This window comes from Oncorhynchus nerka, linkage group LG20 (genome assembly GCF_034236695.1).
Source record: "Oncorhynchus nerka isolate Pitt River linkage group LG20, Oner_Uvic_2.0, whole genome shotgun sequence".
In the NCBI taxonomy this organism is placed as follows: Eukaryota; Metazoa; Chordata; class Actinopteri; order Salmoniformes; family Salmonidae; genus Oncorhynchus; species Oncorhynchus nerka.
Genome location: NC_088415.1, coordinates 55,089,191 through 55,108,307, shown reverse-complemented (window position 1 = coordinate 55,108,307; position 19,117 = coordinate 55,089,191). Strand labels below are relative to the sequence as shown.

Genomic DNA, 19,117 nt, shown 5'->3' with positions numbered 1-19,117 from the left:
TTGCCAAGATAATCCAGCCACATCAAGAAGCATGATCATTACACAGTTGCAACTTGTGCTGGGGACAAAAGGCCACTCTAAAATGTGCAGTCTCGTCACACAACACAATGTCTCAAGTTTTGAATTTAATGTTAATTTCTCTACCAAAACCCGCATCCAATGTTTTAGAGAATTTGTCAGTACGTATAAGTGCAGACCACGGGGTGTTGGGTTTGAGCACACAAACGGACACAGAGACAGGGAGGTTCTAGAAAACACGCCTTTACTGGTCAACATAAAATAAATGTAACTAAATAACTTAGTAGTTGGCTCGGTCCTTCATCTGGGCCGCCTCTTCGTATTCGGTTCCGTGCTCCGGGAGCTTCGTTCCCATCTGTTGGTCCACTCCCTGCCTCTCATTTTCTCTCCCACGGTGCCCCATTTACATGGCCTGCACGACTGGTTGGCACTCTCCCCTAATTGGTGGCATCAGTGTCGTGGTGCCCACCCTGGGGACTCCCAGCGTCACGGCACGTACCTCCCCTCTATCACCAACCCCTGGGGTAGACCTCCGGGATACCACGTGTATGGCGTTGTGTGGGTGAGCGGTTTGCTGATGTCAACGTTGTGAACAGAGTGCCCCATGGTGGCGGTGGGATTATGGACAATGAACACAATTATATTTTATCGATGGCAATTTGAATGCAGAGATAACATAAGATCCTGATGTCCACCGCCTCATGTTTCAGCATGAAAATGCACAGCTGCATGTTGCAAGGATCTGTACACAATTCCTGGAAGCTGAAAATGTCCCAGTTCTTCCATGGCCTGCATACTCACCAGACATGTCACCCATTGAGCATGTTTGGGATACTCTGGATCGACGCGTACACAGCGTGTTCCAGTTCCCGCCAATATCCAGCAACTTCACACAGCCATTGAAGAGGAGTGGGACAACATTCCACAGGCCAAAATCAACAGCCTGAACAACTATGTGAAGATGTGTCACGCTGCATGAGGCAAATGGTCACACCAGATACTGACGGGTTTTCTGATCCACACTCGGTACCTTTTTTTGAAGATATCTGTGACCAACAGATACATGTGTGTATTCCCAGTCATGTGAAATCCATAGATTAGGGCCTACTTGACTTAATTTCAATTGACTGATTTCTTTATATGAACTGTTGAAATTGTTGCATATTGCATTGATATTTGTTCAGTATTAAATATAATACATATAAAATCCTTTATCAGACTTGCATGCATTCATTATTGACCTGTCATTGGGGAATAGTCTTGTTCCTGTACTGTCATTGCAAGTCACTGGGTATGTCCCAAATGGTTCCCTACATAGTGCACTATAAAGGGAATATATGTCCCAAATGGTTCCCTACATAGTGCACTATAAAGGGAATAGGGTGTCATTTGGGTTTCACTATAGATGAGTTGACATGATTCACATTCAGAATGTTGTATAGCTTGATGTTCTAAACACGGTCACCAGGAAATGGGTACTTACTAACAAGCTAACCTTACATGGCCATAGAATAAGACAGGAACGTTCAAATATGACTTAATTTTAAAAAAGAGCAGACTTTTCCATAGAAAAATAGAGTAGTGTCTTTAATGTCCTGAATTTAGTTGAACTGTCTAAACGAGCGACCATGTTGGATCAAATACGGTTGCAGTGTGTCTAAAATGAAGTCCCAGTTTCAACCAGCGGCGTAAGTCTTTCTGAATGATACGAGGTCCCACCCTCCCAGGAGTTCCGTGTTGAAGCTGTAAATCTTGACCAGTCGATCACAGATTTCAGTTGATTTGACAATGACTTGATAATTCAACGTAGCTTTGTTAAGTCACACCACTGATAGGATGTACAACAGCAGTTGATTGTCCTCAGAGCCACATTTAGAGACCGTTATATATGGTTCTTATTGTCTGCGATAGACCAGTGTCCTGGCCAGAGGGTGTACTTGTATATCAAGCTGCTTCACGGTACAGAAAAAGGCCTTACTGGCTGTTCTTGCTTGGACAAGGCTACTTACTTATTTCATGTCCTATAATGCTTAGAAGCATCATTTGATTAGGACACTGGCATTCTGTGGCTACATCCCAAATGGCACTATTCAAACTACTTTTGACCAGAACCCTATGGCCCGTTTAGTCTTAGGGTTGGAAGCCAAGTAGACTGTGTTATGTTCAGTGTGCAGGATGCTGACGGATCGATGCTTTCGTCTTCATCTGCTGCTCGATCATCGCATCAAACTCCTCTCTTTCCCTGAGGAGAGGAAGGAAAGAGAAGAAAGCAGATTTAGACCCAGAAATAAATGTAACGGTGTTAGCCTTTAATTCAGTGAGCCAACACACTGACTACTTACCTTTTACTCAGACAGGGCCCTTTCAGGTATTTGTCTTCTGCCTTCACCAGTGACAACTCGTCCACTCCAGCTATGGCATAGATAATAGCCTACACAAAAAGACATCACCCTTCAGAATAATAACTCATTTAAGACACACTAGCTATTTATGAACTTTTCCTGTTGAAAAACAATAGTAATAAGTATAAACACACTTAAGGGTAAAACAAAATAGTTTGTTTTTTTTGACAACTGCACACTTCAAGGATTAGGGCATTCAAAGAGTTGGTCTGACGTCATCAGCCTCCCTCCTTGCTTGAGGAACAATAAGAGAACAAAATAGGAAAGGCCCACCCCCCCCACTTGTGCCATGTCATACCTGGACCACCTATTGAGAAGTGCCTTTTGTTAAGTAAATCAGGTGTTAAATGAGGTGAAAAGGAGACTGGAGTAGGACTTCTAACATCACTTCCAACAATAAAGAATGATATTAAAACCAGACAGCAGACAATAAAGTTGTATTCTACAGCATTCTGACCTCTGGTAGCAGCACGTCCAGTATCAAGCGGATGAGGTCTACATCGGCCAGACAGTGTGCGGTGAGGGGGGCGGTCTCGTACACCCCTCTCAGGTACTGGTACACCTGGTCCAGCTGCTCCTCGTCCTCCAGGTACGTGTCCACAACTGAGCGACTGGCTGCCAGGAACCAACGCAGCCACTTAGACTGCTGCTGACCACTGATTACACCCTGGGGTTAGAGAGAGGGTTTATCTTCTACATATAGAGCTACTCAAGTTTGGAGACCATATTACATACAGAGAAAGATGGAAGGATAGAGAATGGACAGAGAGAGGGGGATGGAGAGAAGATACTGACAGGCAAAGGAGAGGGACGGACAGATGGAGGGAGAAAACAACTGCTATACTGAGTGCCTGGGAGAGAAAGAGAGGCATCGGCATGGTTACTCACTAGAAGGCGTGTCTCCACCCGGCGCTGCCTGACGACGAAGTCCACCAGTTTCTCGTTGGCACGGTTACGTGCAGCCTTGGAACGGTCAGGCAGCAGCTTCCTCCTCCTCTCCTCCTCCTGCCGTTTGCTGCCCTCCTGATCGTCCCCTTCCGGGTCAGAGGTTACGTACTGCTCCTCCAGAATTAGCTTACTGGGGAAGGTGAGGTCTGAGGTGCCCTGGGGGTAGCACCTTCTCACTGGGCAGCCTGGGGGAGGGATCATACAGGTAATGTATTGATCCATCTAACCTTTATCTCAGTCAGTCACAGAGAACACATTATGTGGTACTAAAGACCTGTTTAAACAGGACAGACAGCATTTGAGATGACCTGTGGGAATGTCACTGTATCAACATCGGAAAACATCAGTGAACGGACATGAACTTACTTATGTCATCAGAAAAGTATTCAATGAAGGAACCGGTGAAGCCGCATCCTGCAAAGACAATACAAACATTAACAACAGTAATGAGGAATATAACACTGAGTATAATCTGGATCAAGGTGCTCATTCTAAGAGAAGTGCAGAATAGTTTACCGATACGGATTCTATAGTCGGCTATCAACGCCAGACACCATTTGATGGCAGCATCATACTTCTCTCTGGCTTTACACTACAGACAACAGGAAACATCAACACAACGGTCACCAGAAATGTTGACAAAATATACACTGAACAAAAAACATAAAACGAAACTATTTCAAATATTTTACTGTTACATATAAGGAAATCAGTCAATTTAAATAAATGCATTAGGCCTTAATCTATGGATTTCACATGACTGGGAATACAGTTAAGCAATATGTTGGTCACAGATACCTTTAAAAAATAAATAATAATTGAGCGTGGATCAGAAAACCAGTCCGTATCTGGTGTGACCATTTGCCTCATGCAGCACGACATCTCCTTCGCATAGAGTTGATCAGGCTGTTGATTGTGGCCTGTGGAATGTTGTCCCACTCCTCTTCAATGGCTGTGTGAAGTTGCTGGATATTGGCGGGAACTGGAACACGCTGTCGTACATGTCGATCCAGAGTATCCCAAAAATGCTCAATGGGTGATATGTCTGGGGAATATGCAGGCCATGGAGGAACTGGGCCATATTCAGCTTCCAGGAATTGTGTTCAGATCCTTGCGGCATTGGGCTGTGCATTATCGAGCTGAAACATAAGGTGATGGCGGCATATTGATGGCGGCATATTAAATGCACGACAATGGGCCTCGGGATCTCGTCACGGTATCTCTGTGCATTCAAATTGTCATCGATAAAATGCAATTGTGTTTGTTGTCCGTAGCTTATGCCTGCCCATACCATAACCCCACCGCCAACAAGGAACACTATGTACACAACATAGACATCAGCAAACCGCTCACCCACACGACGCCATAGACGCTGTCTGCCATCTGCCCGGTATAGTTGAAACCGTGATTCATCCATGAAGAGCACATTTCTCCAGCCTGCCAGTGGCCATCGAAGTGTCATCAGCTGTCTGGGTGGCTGGTCTCAGATGATCCTGCAGGTGAAGAAGCCAGATATGGATGTTCTGGGCTGGCGTGGTTACATGTGGTCTGCGGTTGTGAGGCCGGTTGGACGTACTACCACATTCTCTATAACCATATCGGAAGCGGCTTATGGTAGAGAATTGAACATTAAATTCACTGTCAACAGCTCTGGTGGACATTCCTGCAGTCAGCATGCCAATTGCACGCTTCCTCAAAACTTGAGACATCTACAGCATTGTGTTGTGTGACAAAACTGCACATTTTAGAATGGCCTTTTGTTGTCCCAAAAACAAGGTGCACCTGTGTAATGATGCTGTTTAATCAGGTTCTTGATATGCCACACCTGTCAGGTGGATGGATTATCTTGGCAAAGGATAAATGTTCACTAACAGGGATGTAAACAAATTTGCCCCCAAAAATTGAGAGGAATAAGATTTTTGTGCAAATGGGACCATATTTTTGTTCAGCATATATATATATATATATATATATATGATAATGCACAGCCCCATGACTCAAGGATCTGTACAAATATATATATATATATAAATAAAACTGTATCTATATTATATATTAGTTCTGTGGAGTCAGTATTCTTAAGAAACTGTTTTCTTCAGTTACCCTTACCACTAGCTGATCAGCCTCTTCACAGTCAAAAGGCTTCAATGTTTTTAGGGACACAGTAAAGCTTTGAAAGAAACACAAAAAGACAATAGTTAATATTGGAGCGCGGAGGCTAATCGGGCAATCAGGGAATGGACACCAGTTACAGCTCATAGGGAATGACTGTGGGAAGGGCTGCACATAGTTTTGGTTCCTACCCTTTTCGTATCCTCTTTTTGTCAAACAGCAGGTCGTCAATAAACACAATGCTGGCCTTCTTCAGCTTACGGTTCACACTCTTCACCTATGGAGTCAAACAGTTTCTAGTTCAGTTACTACTGATGACTATTCAAAATGAGTTTAGTTGAAGCACAGCAATCAATACTCACCATTGCCGGCCAGAAAGGATAGCTTCTAAATTTGCACCAAACACATATTCCTTCCGTTATGGACAGTGGCTCTGAAAAGAGACAAATAACTATGGGTTATCTTAGTTTTAATTAACAACTCAACATAAGCTATAGTACACATGCAGGAAGGCATCATATCATCAAGGGAGTTAACCAACTAACCAACTCTCTCTAACACACCAAACCACCCCCCACGTGCATCCACATGCGCTTGTTGATTTTGTCTATCCCCACCAGACACGTTCATGACACGCAGGTTAAAATACCAAAACCAACCGTGAACCCACTATATTAAATTGGGGACAGGTCGAAACACATATGAAACACACATGAAATGATGGACATTTAGCTAGCTTGTTGCTGCTAGCTCATTTGTCCTGGGAGATAAACATCAGGTTGTCATTTTACCTGAAATGCATATGGTCCTATTTTTTTTGTTGCTGGATCTGTGTAGAATTTTGACCAATTTTGAGTCATACAGAAATGTGTGTTCTCTACTCCGACAATTAATCGAGAGATAAAACAGGAAAACTAGTTTGACTCATCTTTCAATCACCCACGTTGGTTAGCATGCTTGTGAAAACCAATGAGTAGATGGGGGCTTGCAGTGCTTCAGGCATCTCAATGTTGACACGCGCCAGCAGTTTGGGTTAAATGATTGAATAACATGTAGGGCCGGGACGATACCAGTATCACAATATTTTTTCCATGGCAAAAATGAAACCACGAAGCAGTCAAACTCTTTGGCCCTTTAAAAACCTGCTTTATGTAAAATATTGTGTGCTATAGTTTGGAAAACAAATAAATGTGACTCTGGATGACAAACATTATATTTTTTCCAACATTAGGGCTGTTTTCCTACAGAAATGAAATATGCTTTGTGTTTTGTTTCCTTGCCACGATACTAATGAGTATCGCAATACTGGTATTTCCCGGCCCTAATAACATGCATGTGTACATTTACTTAGCAACGCTTGCCCACGCAACGTAGCCAGTCTAGTCAGCTTGTTACTCACTTGTGTTATTTAAGAAACTGGGCAGATCTTCCTCATCGTCTTGCTCTTCCTCCTCTTCAAGAGTCAGTGATGTTACACAGTCTTCCTGTACGCTTAACTCAATGGAGAGGTCTGAGGACAGGGAGGCATCTCCTGTGTCTGTGTCTGGTGAGTCTGACTCCTGCAGCTCAAACCTTGGTCTGGAGTGTGGCTCAGTGCTGGTAGTGTAACCGCTCTGCAGGCCAGCTCCCTCTGCTGTCTGGCCCTTCCTGCTTCTACGTCTGAGTTTGGCTGGGGGGCCTTCCTCAGAGCTGAAGGTCTGGGACCCTCCCTCTGCTGCAGCCTTCACCTTCTTCTTACCACCCTGAGTCTTCACTCCCTTCACTGTAGCCGAGTTCTTTGGCCTAACTCTGGGTCTACCCCGAGCTTTACTACCGGGTAAAGCTAAGTGTGTCTGGGAGAGATTACATATATTTTTTTAACAGTTTTGTATTAAACATATGAATACTGGGATTTCATTTAAACAGATTGAAATGCAATATGCAAGAGAAGGTTATTTAACGGTGATTACAATCCTGAGCACTATTCAGTGTTTGACCATTCACCTGACAACGTAATATAGTGTTAAAGGAAAAGGAAGGAGGTGACCTGAGGTTCATGATAACTTGTTTTTGATAAGAGGAGATACAGTGCATTCGGAAAGTATTCAGACCCCTTTCCTTTTCCCACATTTTGTTATTCTAAAATTGATTAAATAAAACATTTTCCTCAATCTACACTCAATACCCCATAATGACAAAGTGAAAACAGGTTTTAACCTTAAAGGTTAAATAAATAAATGTTTCTAATCAGTGATGATGATAATACAGTACCTTCTCCAGAGGGCTTAGTTCCAACAGCTTCCAGGGGGTGATAGGTGAGGCGTTCTGTGGGCCCAGTCCCACGTGAGACAGGGAGGCAGAGAAGGAGTTGTCTGTTCCTGTGGAGGATCTGGGGTGAGGGCCTGGCGTGGAGCTAAGAAAGAGCTGCTGCTGGACCCGCTGAGGTCTGCCTCGGACTCTCTTATGCGTGTTTGGTGAGAAGGGGATGCCAGAAGGGCTGCGAGTAGGAGAGAGGCTACTCTGCAGGCTGGAGGAGAGGTCTGCAGACAGTACAATGAGTGAGGATGGGACATCGGAGTCTACCTTGAGGGTCTGTGATTTTTTTGTATATTTTCTCTTTGGAAGCCCAGTAGAGCTGAATGTGGGAGAGGAAAGGTTGAGGGAGAGGTCTGCAGATAACACAGGGAGTAAAGAGAGAACTCCTGAGTCTACCTTGTGGGTCTTTGATTTCTTAGTATATTTCCTATTTTTTACAGTCTCCTCCTGTGACTGTTCCGTGTCTCGTAACTCTACCTTATGCTTCTGCGATTTTTGGGATGTCTTTTCCCCATTTCTCACGGTCTCATGTGAGTCCTCCTTATGCTTCTGAGATTTTTTTGTGTAGTTCCTCTTTCTCACGGTCTCTTGTGATTGGTCAATCCCCAGTGACTGTTCTACGGTATGGCTTTGTGATTTTAACGATGCCACCTTATTCACCTTATTCGTCAGCGATTTCATAGATGTATTTTTTCCAGTCTCTGGGGATTGTGACTGGTCAATCTCCCAGGTCTGTGATTTTTTTGTATACTTCCTCTTTTCACAGTTTCTTGTGAGTGGTCTACCTTATGGGTTGAAGATATTTTAGACACATTTTTCATTTTTGTTACCAACTCTTGTGACTGGTGTACCTGGTGGGTTGGTGATTTCATAGTTGTCTTTTCCCCATTTCTCACAGTCTCCTGTGGCTTGTCTCCCTTATGGCTCTGTGTTTTTTTGGTATATGTCCTCTTTGTTACCATCTCTTGTGACTGCTCTCCCTTATGGGTTGGAGATATTTTAGAGCCCTTTTTCTTTTTTGTTACAGACTCCTCCTGTGACTGGTCAACCTTAGGAGCCTGAGATTTTTTTGTATATGTCCTCTTTCTCACCGTCTCCTGTGACCAGTCTATCTTATGGGTTGGTGATTTTATAGATGTATTTTCCCCATTTCTCACTGTCTCACTCTCCTGTGACTGGTCAGTGTCCCTTGGCTGGCCTACCTTATGGCTCTGTGATTTTTTTGTATATTTCCTTTTTTGCCCAGTCTTTTGTGTCAGGCAATTCTCCTGTCCTACCTTAATAGTCAGTAAGGGTTTAGATGTATTTTCCCCATTTGTCACGGTCTCCTGTGGCTGATCGACATTATGAATTTGTGATTTTTTAGCTGCCTTTCTCCCATCTTTCAGATTATGTGGTGACTGGCACAGAGTCCTTTGCTCTTTGGCACATTTGCTTATAAATCTCCCAGTGGCTAGAACATTAGGGCCTGTTAGGTCTCCTTGTCCAACAGAAGCACTGGAGAGATGGGGCCCATTCTTACTCTGTCCCTTATTGGCGCTCTGTAAGTCCAAGGCAGGGCATGATGGTTCAAAGGTGGCCTCAGGTGACTGACACCTGTCCTCGGGCATCACAGGTGAGCTGGGTGTCAGTGTCACAGCCTCTGTTTGGTCCTCTGGCTGTAAACATGGATGTGTAGCTGTTGGGGACTGGGCCTGGTGGATATGGTGTTCTGTGTCAGTCTGGGGTTTCTTGTGTTTGCGTGGCCTCCCCCTCTTGCGACGTTCACCCTGTGGCTGTGATGCATCAACGGTTCCTTTCTCTGCCGTCCTCTTTTTTTGGGGTGTAACAAGTGTTTGAGATGGGCAAGAAGGGTTGGTTGAAACGGGTGTTTCAGCTGGGATAGCAGAGCTGGTTCCTTCCCCATCCCCAAAGCATTGTGTGGGAGACGGAGGGCTAACTCCCAGCTGTGCAGTGGCTGTCTGCTGGTCAGCCCAAACAGAGGTCTTCTGTGTGGAAGAGGAAGAACTGTCCTCTGGAGAATTCATGTTCAGGGCCAGGCAAGCTCCAGTGCTTCAGCTCCTCAGGAGGACAAAGCTCATCATCTTGAGCTGTGGTGGAACCATGCAGGATGTGAACAGGTTTATTCTTTGTGTTGATCAAATAAAGCCATGTGAATTTCAGAGAGGGGTGTAATCTTAGGGCTTGTTGTGTGCATCTAAGAAACATTTGAGCAAAAATCTGTTCTGCTAACCACAGCTTGTAAATAATTGAAAGTTCTGCTTTGCTAGCTATAACTTTAACAACATACCTAAACGCTTTTGCGTGTAACTAGCTAGTTGTGGGGATTGTGGGTTTACCATCGACAACAAAACCAACAGGTAGGTCAAGTAAATTAACTAGCAACACATCTGTTGTCAACACTCCACTGATCAGTCTCGTCGAAATTTCACAACAAAAATTATCGAATGAGATTACAGACAGTTGCCTAGCTTTGATAACTTTTTGTACTTACTTTACACCCGCATATGCATGCACTCCGTGTTTGCTGGTCAAGCAACAGTAGCAAGCTAACGATAATTATATCGCATACGCTGTACTGGCTAATCAGATAGCTAGCTACTGTATCGGATTGCAATTATTATTTCGCTAACAACCCAGCAAGAAATAATAGTAGCATAGAAGGTTCCAAATACTGATTTGTATAAAGATGTATACATACACATAGACACAGCAAGATAGATGGAATACTTTCTTCTAGATCCTTGAAAGGTTGCAACTCCTCTCAGCGTCTCGTCAGCAACTCTTAAAAAAGTAGTTCCGGGTCACGGAATTTCGAACATTTTCAAAATAAAATTCGCCCACCTAATAGTAGAAAAATGTCAATAACGTGTAAATAATTGTTTAAACATGAACATTGTTCATATTTAAGTGACATTTGCATTACATTTTGGTTGTAATACATTTTCCAAGGTCAAATAAATTCCCCCAATGCGAATCACTGTATATGGAATACATGTTGGCTTGTAGAGCAAAAAGTATCCTGGGGCCCGTACTAAAAGTATTGTAGGGGATAGTCAGTAGTGTCTGTAGAATGTATATATGGTGTCATTTCATGTGGCTCTAAATAATACAGAGTGTTGCTGGCCTTTTACTGTGGTCAAATAGCTTAAAATGGGGGCTAAAATATAAACAAATGATTCTATGTGCAGAGGGAAACGTGTGGTTGAGAGTTTTATTTTTTTATTTATTTTATTTCACCTTTATTTAACCAGGTAGGCTAGTTGAGAACAGGTTCTCATTTGCAACTGCGACCTGGCCAAGATAAAGCATAGCAGAGTGATCAGACAACACAGAGTTACACATGGAGTAAACAATTAACAAGTCAATAACACAGTAGAGAAAAAAAAGGGGGGGGTCTATATACAATGTGTGCAAAAGGCATGAGGAGGTAGGCGAATAATTACAATATTGCAGATTAACACTGGAGTGATAAATGATCAGATGATCATGTACAGGTAGAGATATTTGTGTGCAAAAGAGCAGAAAAGTAAATAAATAAAAACTGTGGGGATGAGGTAGGTGAAAATGGGTGGGCTATTTACCAATAGATTGTGTACAGCTGCAGCGATCGGTTAGCTGCTCAGATTGCTGATGTTTGAAGTTGGTGAGGGAGATAAAAGTCTCCAACTTCAGCGATTTTTGCAATTCGTTCCAGTCACAGGCAGCAGAGTACTGGAACGAAAGGTGGCCGAATGAGGTGTTGGCTTTGGGGATGCTCAATGAGATACACCTGCTGGAGCGCGTGCTACGGATGGGTGTTGCCATCGTGACCAGTGAGCTGAGATAAGGCGGAGCTTTGCCTAGCATGGCCTTGTAGATGACCTGGAGCCAGTGGGTCTGGCGACGAATATGTAGCGAGGGCCAGCCGACTAGAGCATACAAGTCGCAGTGGTGGGTAGTATAAGGTGCTTTAGTGACAAAACGGATGGCACTGTGATAAACTGCATCCAGTTTGCTGAGAAGAGTGTTGGAAGCCATTTTGTAGATGACATCGCCGAAGTCGAGGATCGGTAGGATAGTCAGTTTTACTAGGGTAAGCTTGGCAGCGTGAGTGAAGGAGGCTTTGTTGCGGAATAGAAAGCCGACTCTTGATTTGATTTTCGATTGGAGATGTTTGATATGGGTCTGGAAGGAGAGTTTGCAGTCTAGCCAGACACCTAGGTACTTATAGGAGTCCACATATTCAAGGTCGGAACCATCCAGTGTGGTGATGCTAGTCGGGCAAGCGGGTGCAGGCAGTGATCGGTTGAAAAGCATGCATTTGGTTTTACTAGCGTTTAAGAGCAGTTGGAGGCCACGGAAGGAGTGTTGTATGGCATTGAAGCTCGATTGGAGGTTAGATAGCACAGTGTCCAGTGACGGGCCAAAAGTGTATAGAATGGTGTCGTCTGCGTAGAGGTGGATCAGGGAATCGCCCGCAGCAAGAGCAACATCATTGATATACACAGAGAAAAGAGTCGGCCCTTACTGAGTACTCAGTAAGGTCTGTATAAACCACCTTCAAATGACCCGGTGCCATCTATGGTCCTGAAGTCAATGCCTATACACACTAAACTATCAACACTCAAATAACAAACCCAAATCTAATTGATTTACAATTGAAACATAATCAACATAAACCAGGCTATAGGGACACAGTCACTTCAGTCACCAATTGTATCAAATGTGTCAGTTAAAATTCATGGTCATACTTAATTAATTTCATAAAATGTTTCGGCAAAACATTTATGGTCTAACACACTTTATGATGCATTAATTTGTAGCAATCCCTTCTCAAATACATACATTAAATTAGTGATGGGCACAAATATGGAAAATCAATATCAGTTGCATTTTCGATTCGATATTGATATTATATCGGTTCGTAGAAAATACATTGCAACTGTGTGAATGTTCACTTTTCTGTGATGTCCAGACAACTGCTTGCGGATTGCCCATTGGGCCAAGTGTGTTCCGGTGGTATAAACCTACTTAACCCGTTTTAATACAATGGGAAGCCCATCCACAATTGATGACCCATCAGCTGGCACTTAAATAATACTACAGTTTTACTGCAGCACCCAGAATAGTTTTTGCTCTATAAGCCAATGTAACAGTATAGCTTCAGTCCCTCTCCTCGCCCCTACCCGGGCTCAAACCAGGGACCCTCTGCACACACAGACAACTGACACCCACGGAGCATCGTTACCCATCGCTCCACAGCGCACCACCGCTAACTAGCCAGTCATTTCACATCGGATACACCAATATGTATTCCATATGCAGTGATTTGCATTGTGGCCGCCAATGGAATGGATGGAGCAAAAGGCCAGAAACACTCCATATTATTCAGAGCCCCATGAAATGACACCATACAGTATACATTCTATAGACCCTACTTAGTACTTCTTTCCCTACTTTTACATCATCACAAATAATCATTGTTCCTGTACATTGCTATATTTTTACCGTATAGTGTCCAGGCACCCCATTATTAAGCTATTGGGCCACAGTAAAAGGCCAGCAACACTCAGAGTCCCATGAAATAACACCATATATAGATTCTACAGACCCTACTAGAATAGTTTTTTCTCTATAAGCCCATGTGTAATTTATAGACCTACAGTGTATTGCATTGGGACCAAAGAAGTGGGTGGAGTAGAAAGGGCTGCTGGGTATTTAGACCACAGTCATTCAAGAAATAACACCATCTATAAACTCTAGTCTAGTGCGACATCAATAGGGTTTGTAGAATATATTGTTCTTTACATTCATTTACTTAAGCGCCAAACATTTACCAATTTATATATTTTAATTTGACCTTTATTTAACTAGGCAAGTCAATTAAGAACAAATTCTTATTTTCAGTGACGGCCTAAGAACAGTCAATGAGCTCCACAGCCTAGGAACAGTCAATCTGCTCCACCTTATAATATTATGTATCTTATATGGAGTAGTAATTGTCTTTAGTTTTAACATTATGCACTATGTAAAGCTGCACAAAATGATTGATTTCATGTCATACACAGCGTTTTACCGCAGACATTTATTGTGAAGGCAAATCGGAAAACCGGAAGTTTTAATATTTCTACCAGGACACTAATGTTGCTGTCATGACGCTAATGCAACTCTTGAGCCAAAACACAACTTAATATCGTCGGGTTTTGCGCCCTTTGATTCATGGCATATGTAGCACATTACACTGAATTTAGGAATAACGCAATTATATTTTCCTTTATTTCAAGACACGTTGACAACATTAAATATTTGGGCAGAAAACCAAAATAGGAAAGGAATTCAAAGGAATTTAAGGTGACTGTAACAAACTAGTGATTAAACATTAGTGTCTGAGACAATAATAAATTTAAAAAACATAACAATAAGAACACATTCTTATTTACAATGACGGCCTAACGGGGAACTGCCTTGCTCAGGGGCAGAACGACAGATGTTTACCTTCAGCTCGGTGATTCGATCCGGTAACCTGCTTGGCCCCCCCTGACACTCTTGAGTGGAGGAAATTTCTGGTTCCGACAACCAATCATCTGTAACCAATAATTTCACTCGCCAACCAATCCGAGAGGCCAGTGCAACCAACTAGTTACCAATAATTCACCAATGAGGATAGAGCTATGGCGGGACCTTTAAACTCTCCAAGAGGACCATGGAAAATATATATTTTATTTTAGGTAATTTTATTCGCGAATTATGTTTATTTTCTGAAGTAACGTTAGCTACATTTTTTTGTTTGAGTTTTCATTGATCATCATCATCATCGATCGGAATATCTAGCAGGTAAGATCACTGTGTTAGGCTACAGTAACTAACATGTTAGCACGGTTCGGTTAACAAGATTTACAGTGTAGCTACGGTAACGCTAACGCGTTAGTAAACTGGTGTTTCAACACTGACACAGGTTAACGAAGTAACGTAACTTTAGCTAGTTTAACGTCCGATGACTTAGACCATCAAAATAGTCTGTTAACCTCACTATTTTCATACTAATCTGGAGTTATTATTTTCATTAATGATGACGCTTAGTTGATAGCGATAATAGATAAGTAAAACAATAGATCGTCTTTTGATGGTGTTTAATCAATTGATCTAATTAAGTTAATAGTTCTACTTTTCAGCCCTTCCAGCCTGTATTTGAAGTATTTATAGTGATGACTTGCATTTTAAATTATATACAGGCCTAACGTTACACGGTATGTCTCATGTGATATGATCACCTGTTCTTTGGGGAATGTATCATCAATACATTATTTATCATGTGGGAAATGTTGTTGTGTTATGATTTCAGGGAGAGATATATGCCTTCCCAAGGGATGGCAAAGCATTTTGCCTGATGTGGATCATAAGTGGATGTGTAAGGCGTTGTTCAGGTGGTCGGGGAATGGGATTCCAGAGATGGACTTTGCCAGTGTTGACAAAATGTGGTGGGACCACCCTCCACCACCATCTGCAGCTCAGTAGAGATGGAGAGGTACTTTTCCTGTCCTCTGCTGCTCTGGATGCCCAGGAAGCTCTGGCAGGTTAAGCTGTATATTGCCCACATTCTGTGCAGTAGGAAGGTCATCAGTTGGAACATATGGTTCCTTACACTGTTCCACGCAAAATACACTGGTAATGGCAATATAATGTACATAATGATCTAATGCAGCTTTTATATTTAAAACAAACAGCAACACATTTCTCTTTGTGAAATGTTATCATAGAATTATTCCATTCTCAGTCCAGTGTATTCTCATATTTATGCAGTTTGTTTTCTTTGGGGGAGCTGATAGGTTAGAAGTACCTCTTCGATCAGACTGGTTTGGTGCTGCAGGATCACAAGGCTGCCATTGAGGAACTGGAGACAGGTGATCCTGATGTCCAAGGGGAGGATGATGAGGCCTTTGTGGAGCTTGTGGAATATCAGGACTTGACAGTTCCTGGGCTGGAGACAGCCCTGCCTCTTGTTGGCACCTGTCGTCCTACTCCCACTCCCTCTACCAGCATCCAGTCCACAGCTGCATCAGTCATTCCCCTGTCCTACATTCCTGTTCGGGCTACTCCACCACCTGGGCCTCTGTCCTCCACACTTGGGCTCGTCATTCCCCTGTCCTACGTTCCTGTTCGGGCTACTCCACCACCTGGGCCTCTGTCCTCCACACTGGGGCTCGTCCTTCCCCTATCCTACGTTCCTGTTCGGGCTACTCCACCACCTGGGCCTCTGTCCTCCACACTGGGGCTCGTCATTCCCCTATCCTACGTTCCTGTTCGGGCTACTCCACCACCTGGGCCTCTGTCCTCCACACTTGGGCTCGTCATTCCCCTGTCCTACGTTCCTGTACGGGCTACTCCACCACCTGGGCCTCTGTCCTCCACACTTGGGCTCGTCATTCCCCTGTCCTACGTTCCTGTTCGGGCTACTCCACCACCTGGGCCTCTGTCCTCCACACTTGGGCTCGTCATTCCCCTGTCCTACGTTCCTGTTCGGGCTACTCCACCACCTGGGCCTCTGTCCTCCACACTTGGGCTCGTCCTTCCCCTGTCCTACGTTCCTGTTCGGGCTACTCCACCACCTGGGCCTCTGTCCTCCACACTTGGGCTCGTCATTCCCCTGTCCTACGTTCCTGTTTCGGGCTACTCCACCACCTGGGCCTCTGTCCTCCACACTTGGGCTCGTCATTCCCCTGTCCTACGTTCCTGTTCGGGCTACTCCACCACCTGGGCCTCTGTCCTCCACACTTGGGCTCATCCTTCCCCTGTCCTACGTTCCTGTTCGGGCTACTCCACCACCTGGGCCTCTGTCCTCCACACTTGGGCTCGTCATTCCCCTGTCCTACGTTCCTGTTCGGGCTAACGTTACGCCTTAGTCCATGTACCATGAATGTTCTTTTTAAAGCGTGCATTGGCTCTGGCAGTCAAAACAGCCAAATACTCCATCTAAAGTATTGGGATGGTGAAATGTTTTGTTGTTTCGGCTCTGTACTCCAGCACTTTGGATTTGCAATGATACAAAGTGCAGACTGTCAGCTTTAATTTGAGGGTATTTTCATCCATATTACAGCACTTTTTATTATAGCACTTTTTGTACATAGTCCCCCCATTTAAGAGGAACCAAAAGTATTGGGATAAATTATGTGTATTAAAGTAGTCAAAAGTTTAGTATTTGGTCTGTTATTCCTAGCACGCAATGATTACATCAAGCTTGTGACTACAAACATTTGCTCTTTGTTTTGGTTGTGTTTGAGATTATTTTGTGCCCAATACAAATGACTAATAAATCATGTATTGTGTCATTTTGGAGTCACTTATTGTAAATAAGAATAGAATATGTTTCTAAACACTTCTACATTAATGTGGATGCTACCAGGATTCCCGATAGTCCTGATGAATTGTGAAGAATGATTAGTGAGAAAGTTACAGATGCACAAATATCATACCCCTTGTCATACAGCATATCTTGGGGGTATGTTGAGAGGTAGCTTGTAAGTAAGCATTTCATTGTACTGTTTACACCCCACTGTATTCTCTATATATATGATGATTAAAATTGGATTTGATTTAATTGGATTTGACAGAGAGGATGCTTGCCATTTCAGGAGACTGTTCTAAAAGAGTACACCAGGGCTATATCTCTGGATAAGTTTGGCCAGGACGGCTGTACTGCCCCGAGTTGGCAACCCAGAAGCAAGGCAGTTCAACCTTCTGAGGAAGAAGACCTTCAAGTAGGTTGTTGAAAATGCTCTTGTGGTATGCTGGGTATTTGGTGGCATTGATGAAGAGTGATGCAAAAAAACATGCTGCCAATCAGATGACTTTGTAGTGGTCCCACCATCCAGCATCCAGTCAATACCTCTACCCGCATCCGTCCTCTGCTCCTGTACGGACTACTCCACCACCAGCTGGTTCTCTCTCCGTGGCCTTGACACCTGTGCCCGGCTGGATCTCTGTTCATGATCTTCACACCTGTGCCCGGCTGGATCTCTGTTCATGATCTTCACACCTGTCCCCGGCTGGATCTCTGTTCATGATCTTCACACCTGTGCCTGGCTGGATCTCTGTTCATGAACTTCACACCTGTGCCTGGCTGTGCCTCTGTTCATGATCTTCACACCTGTGCCTGGCTGTGCCTCTGTTCATGATCTTCACACCTGTGCCCGGCTGGATCTCTGTTCATGATTTTCACACCTGTGCCCGGCTGGGCCTCTGTTCATGATCTTCACACCTGTGCCCGGCTGGATCTCTGTTCATGATCTTCACACCTGTGCCCGGCTGGATCTCTGTTCATGATTTTCACACCTGTGCCTCTGTTCATGATCTTCACACCTGTGCCTCTGTTCATGATCTTCACACCTGTGCCTCTGTTCATGATTTTCACACCTGTGCCTCTGTTCATGATTTTCACACCTGTGCCTCTGTTCATGATCTTCACACCTGTGCCTCTGTTCATGATCTTCACACCTGTGCCTCTGTTCATGATTTTCACACCTGTGCCCCTGTTCATGATTTTCACACCTGTGCCTCTGTTCATGATCTTCACACCTGTGCCTCTGTTCATGATCTTCACACCTGTGCCCAGCTGGGCCTCTGTTCATGAACTCCATACCTGTGCCTCTGTTCATGAACTCCATACCTGTGCCCGGCTGGGCCTCTTTTCATGAACTCCATACCTGTGCCCGGGTGGACCTCTGTTCATGATCTTCACACCTGTGCCAGTCCCATCCTCTGCTCCTTATGGGCTGGGCATTCTGATGGAGCCAGCGATCAGTCACTCTTCGTTTTCAGTTAATTATATATAATTGTAATTATTTGTGTTCAATTGTTTGTCCCTCTGTGGTGTTTATTTAAGTAACTGTAATACAGCATCATTTGTCATTGACCTATTACTCAACAGTATTCTCCCCATACTCTTAATTCACTCTGAGCACAACAGCCATTGGCTGAATTCTCTAATTACATCTTGTTTTGTTCAATTAATGTCAGTCTTTGAATGCTCCATTGTATAAACTATTTAATGTTCCTGCTTGTGTGCTTTGTGCACTGATTTCAAACAATTCGAGTACATTTGTCATTCTCACGTCTTTCTCCAAATCTGTGTCTTCAATTACTTCCTTGATTTACAATCAAAACAACTCCGCCAACATTACGCTTTCGATGTGAACTTGATATTAAATGTATAAATTAAGCCGTTTCTCTTATTTGAGATGAACAAGATTTAACTCCTGTGGTGTTCAGGCTTAACACATTCAGGTTACCCTTCTATAAATGTGAATCCTGAAGAGGGTGAGCGATTTGACGAAAAGAGACAGGTTTTCATAATAAAAAGTTAT

General features: G+C 43.6%; 1 protein-coding gene across 6 annotated transcripts; it reads right to left on the bottom strand.

Annotated features, from left to right (window-relative positions):
* Positions 1-245: 245 nt before the first annotated feature.
* LOC115102822 (PWWP domain-containing DNA repair factor 3A-like) lies at positions 246-10,585 on the bottom strand. Of its 6 annotated transcripts, none has more exons than XM_065005612.1 (12): positions 10,477-10,585; positions 7,731-9,865; positions 6,880-7,312; positions 5,843-5,913; positions 5,672-5,757; positions 5,478-5,538; positions 3,885-3,960; positions 3,735-3,782; positions 3,309-3,553; positions 2,878-3,087; positions 2,361-2,449; positions 246-2,260 (listed from the first exon to the last, which is right to left on the bottom strand). In XM_065005612.1, exons 2-12 carry the CDS (start codon positions 8,454-8,456, stop codon positions 2,182-2,184), a joined length of 2,124 nt encoding a protein of 707 aa, XP_064861684.1. In that variant the 5' UTR covers positions 8,457-9,865; positions 10,477-10,585; the 3' UTR covers positions 246-2,181. The 6 variants fall into 6 exon arrangements, 4 of the variants coding, with proteins under 4 accessions (XP_064861684.1, XP_029479004.2, XP_064861685.1 ...); XM_029623144.2 differs by having other exon boundaries at positions 7,731-7,999; positions 10,477-10,569; XM_065005613.1 differs by lacking the exon at positions 10,477-10,585 and adding an exon at positions 10,270-10,469.
* Between the last annotated feature and the right edge of the window lie 8,532 nt (positions 10,586-19,117).

Bases quoted from the DNA above. Each gene is read 5' to 3' on its own strand.
- LOC115102822 (XM_065005612.1), bottom strand. From the start codon at position 8,456: ATGAAATCGCTGACGAATAAGGTGAATAAGGTGGCATCGTTAAAATCA. The intron at 7,313-7,730 runs GTACTGTATTAT...AATCTCTCCCAG, and splicing joins AACTAAGCCCTCTGGAGAAG to ACACACTTAGCTTTACCCGG. The intron at 2,450-2,877 runs GTCAGAATGCTG...CTTTTTGTGTAG, and splicing joins TGGACGTGCTGCTACCAGAG to GCTATTATCTATGCCATAGC.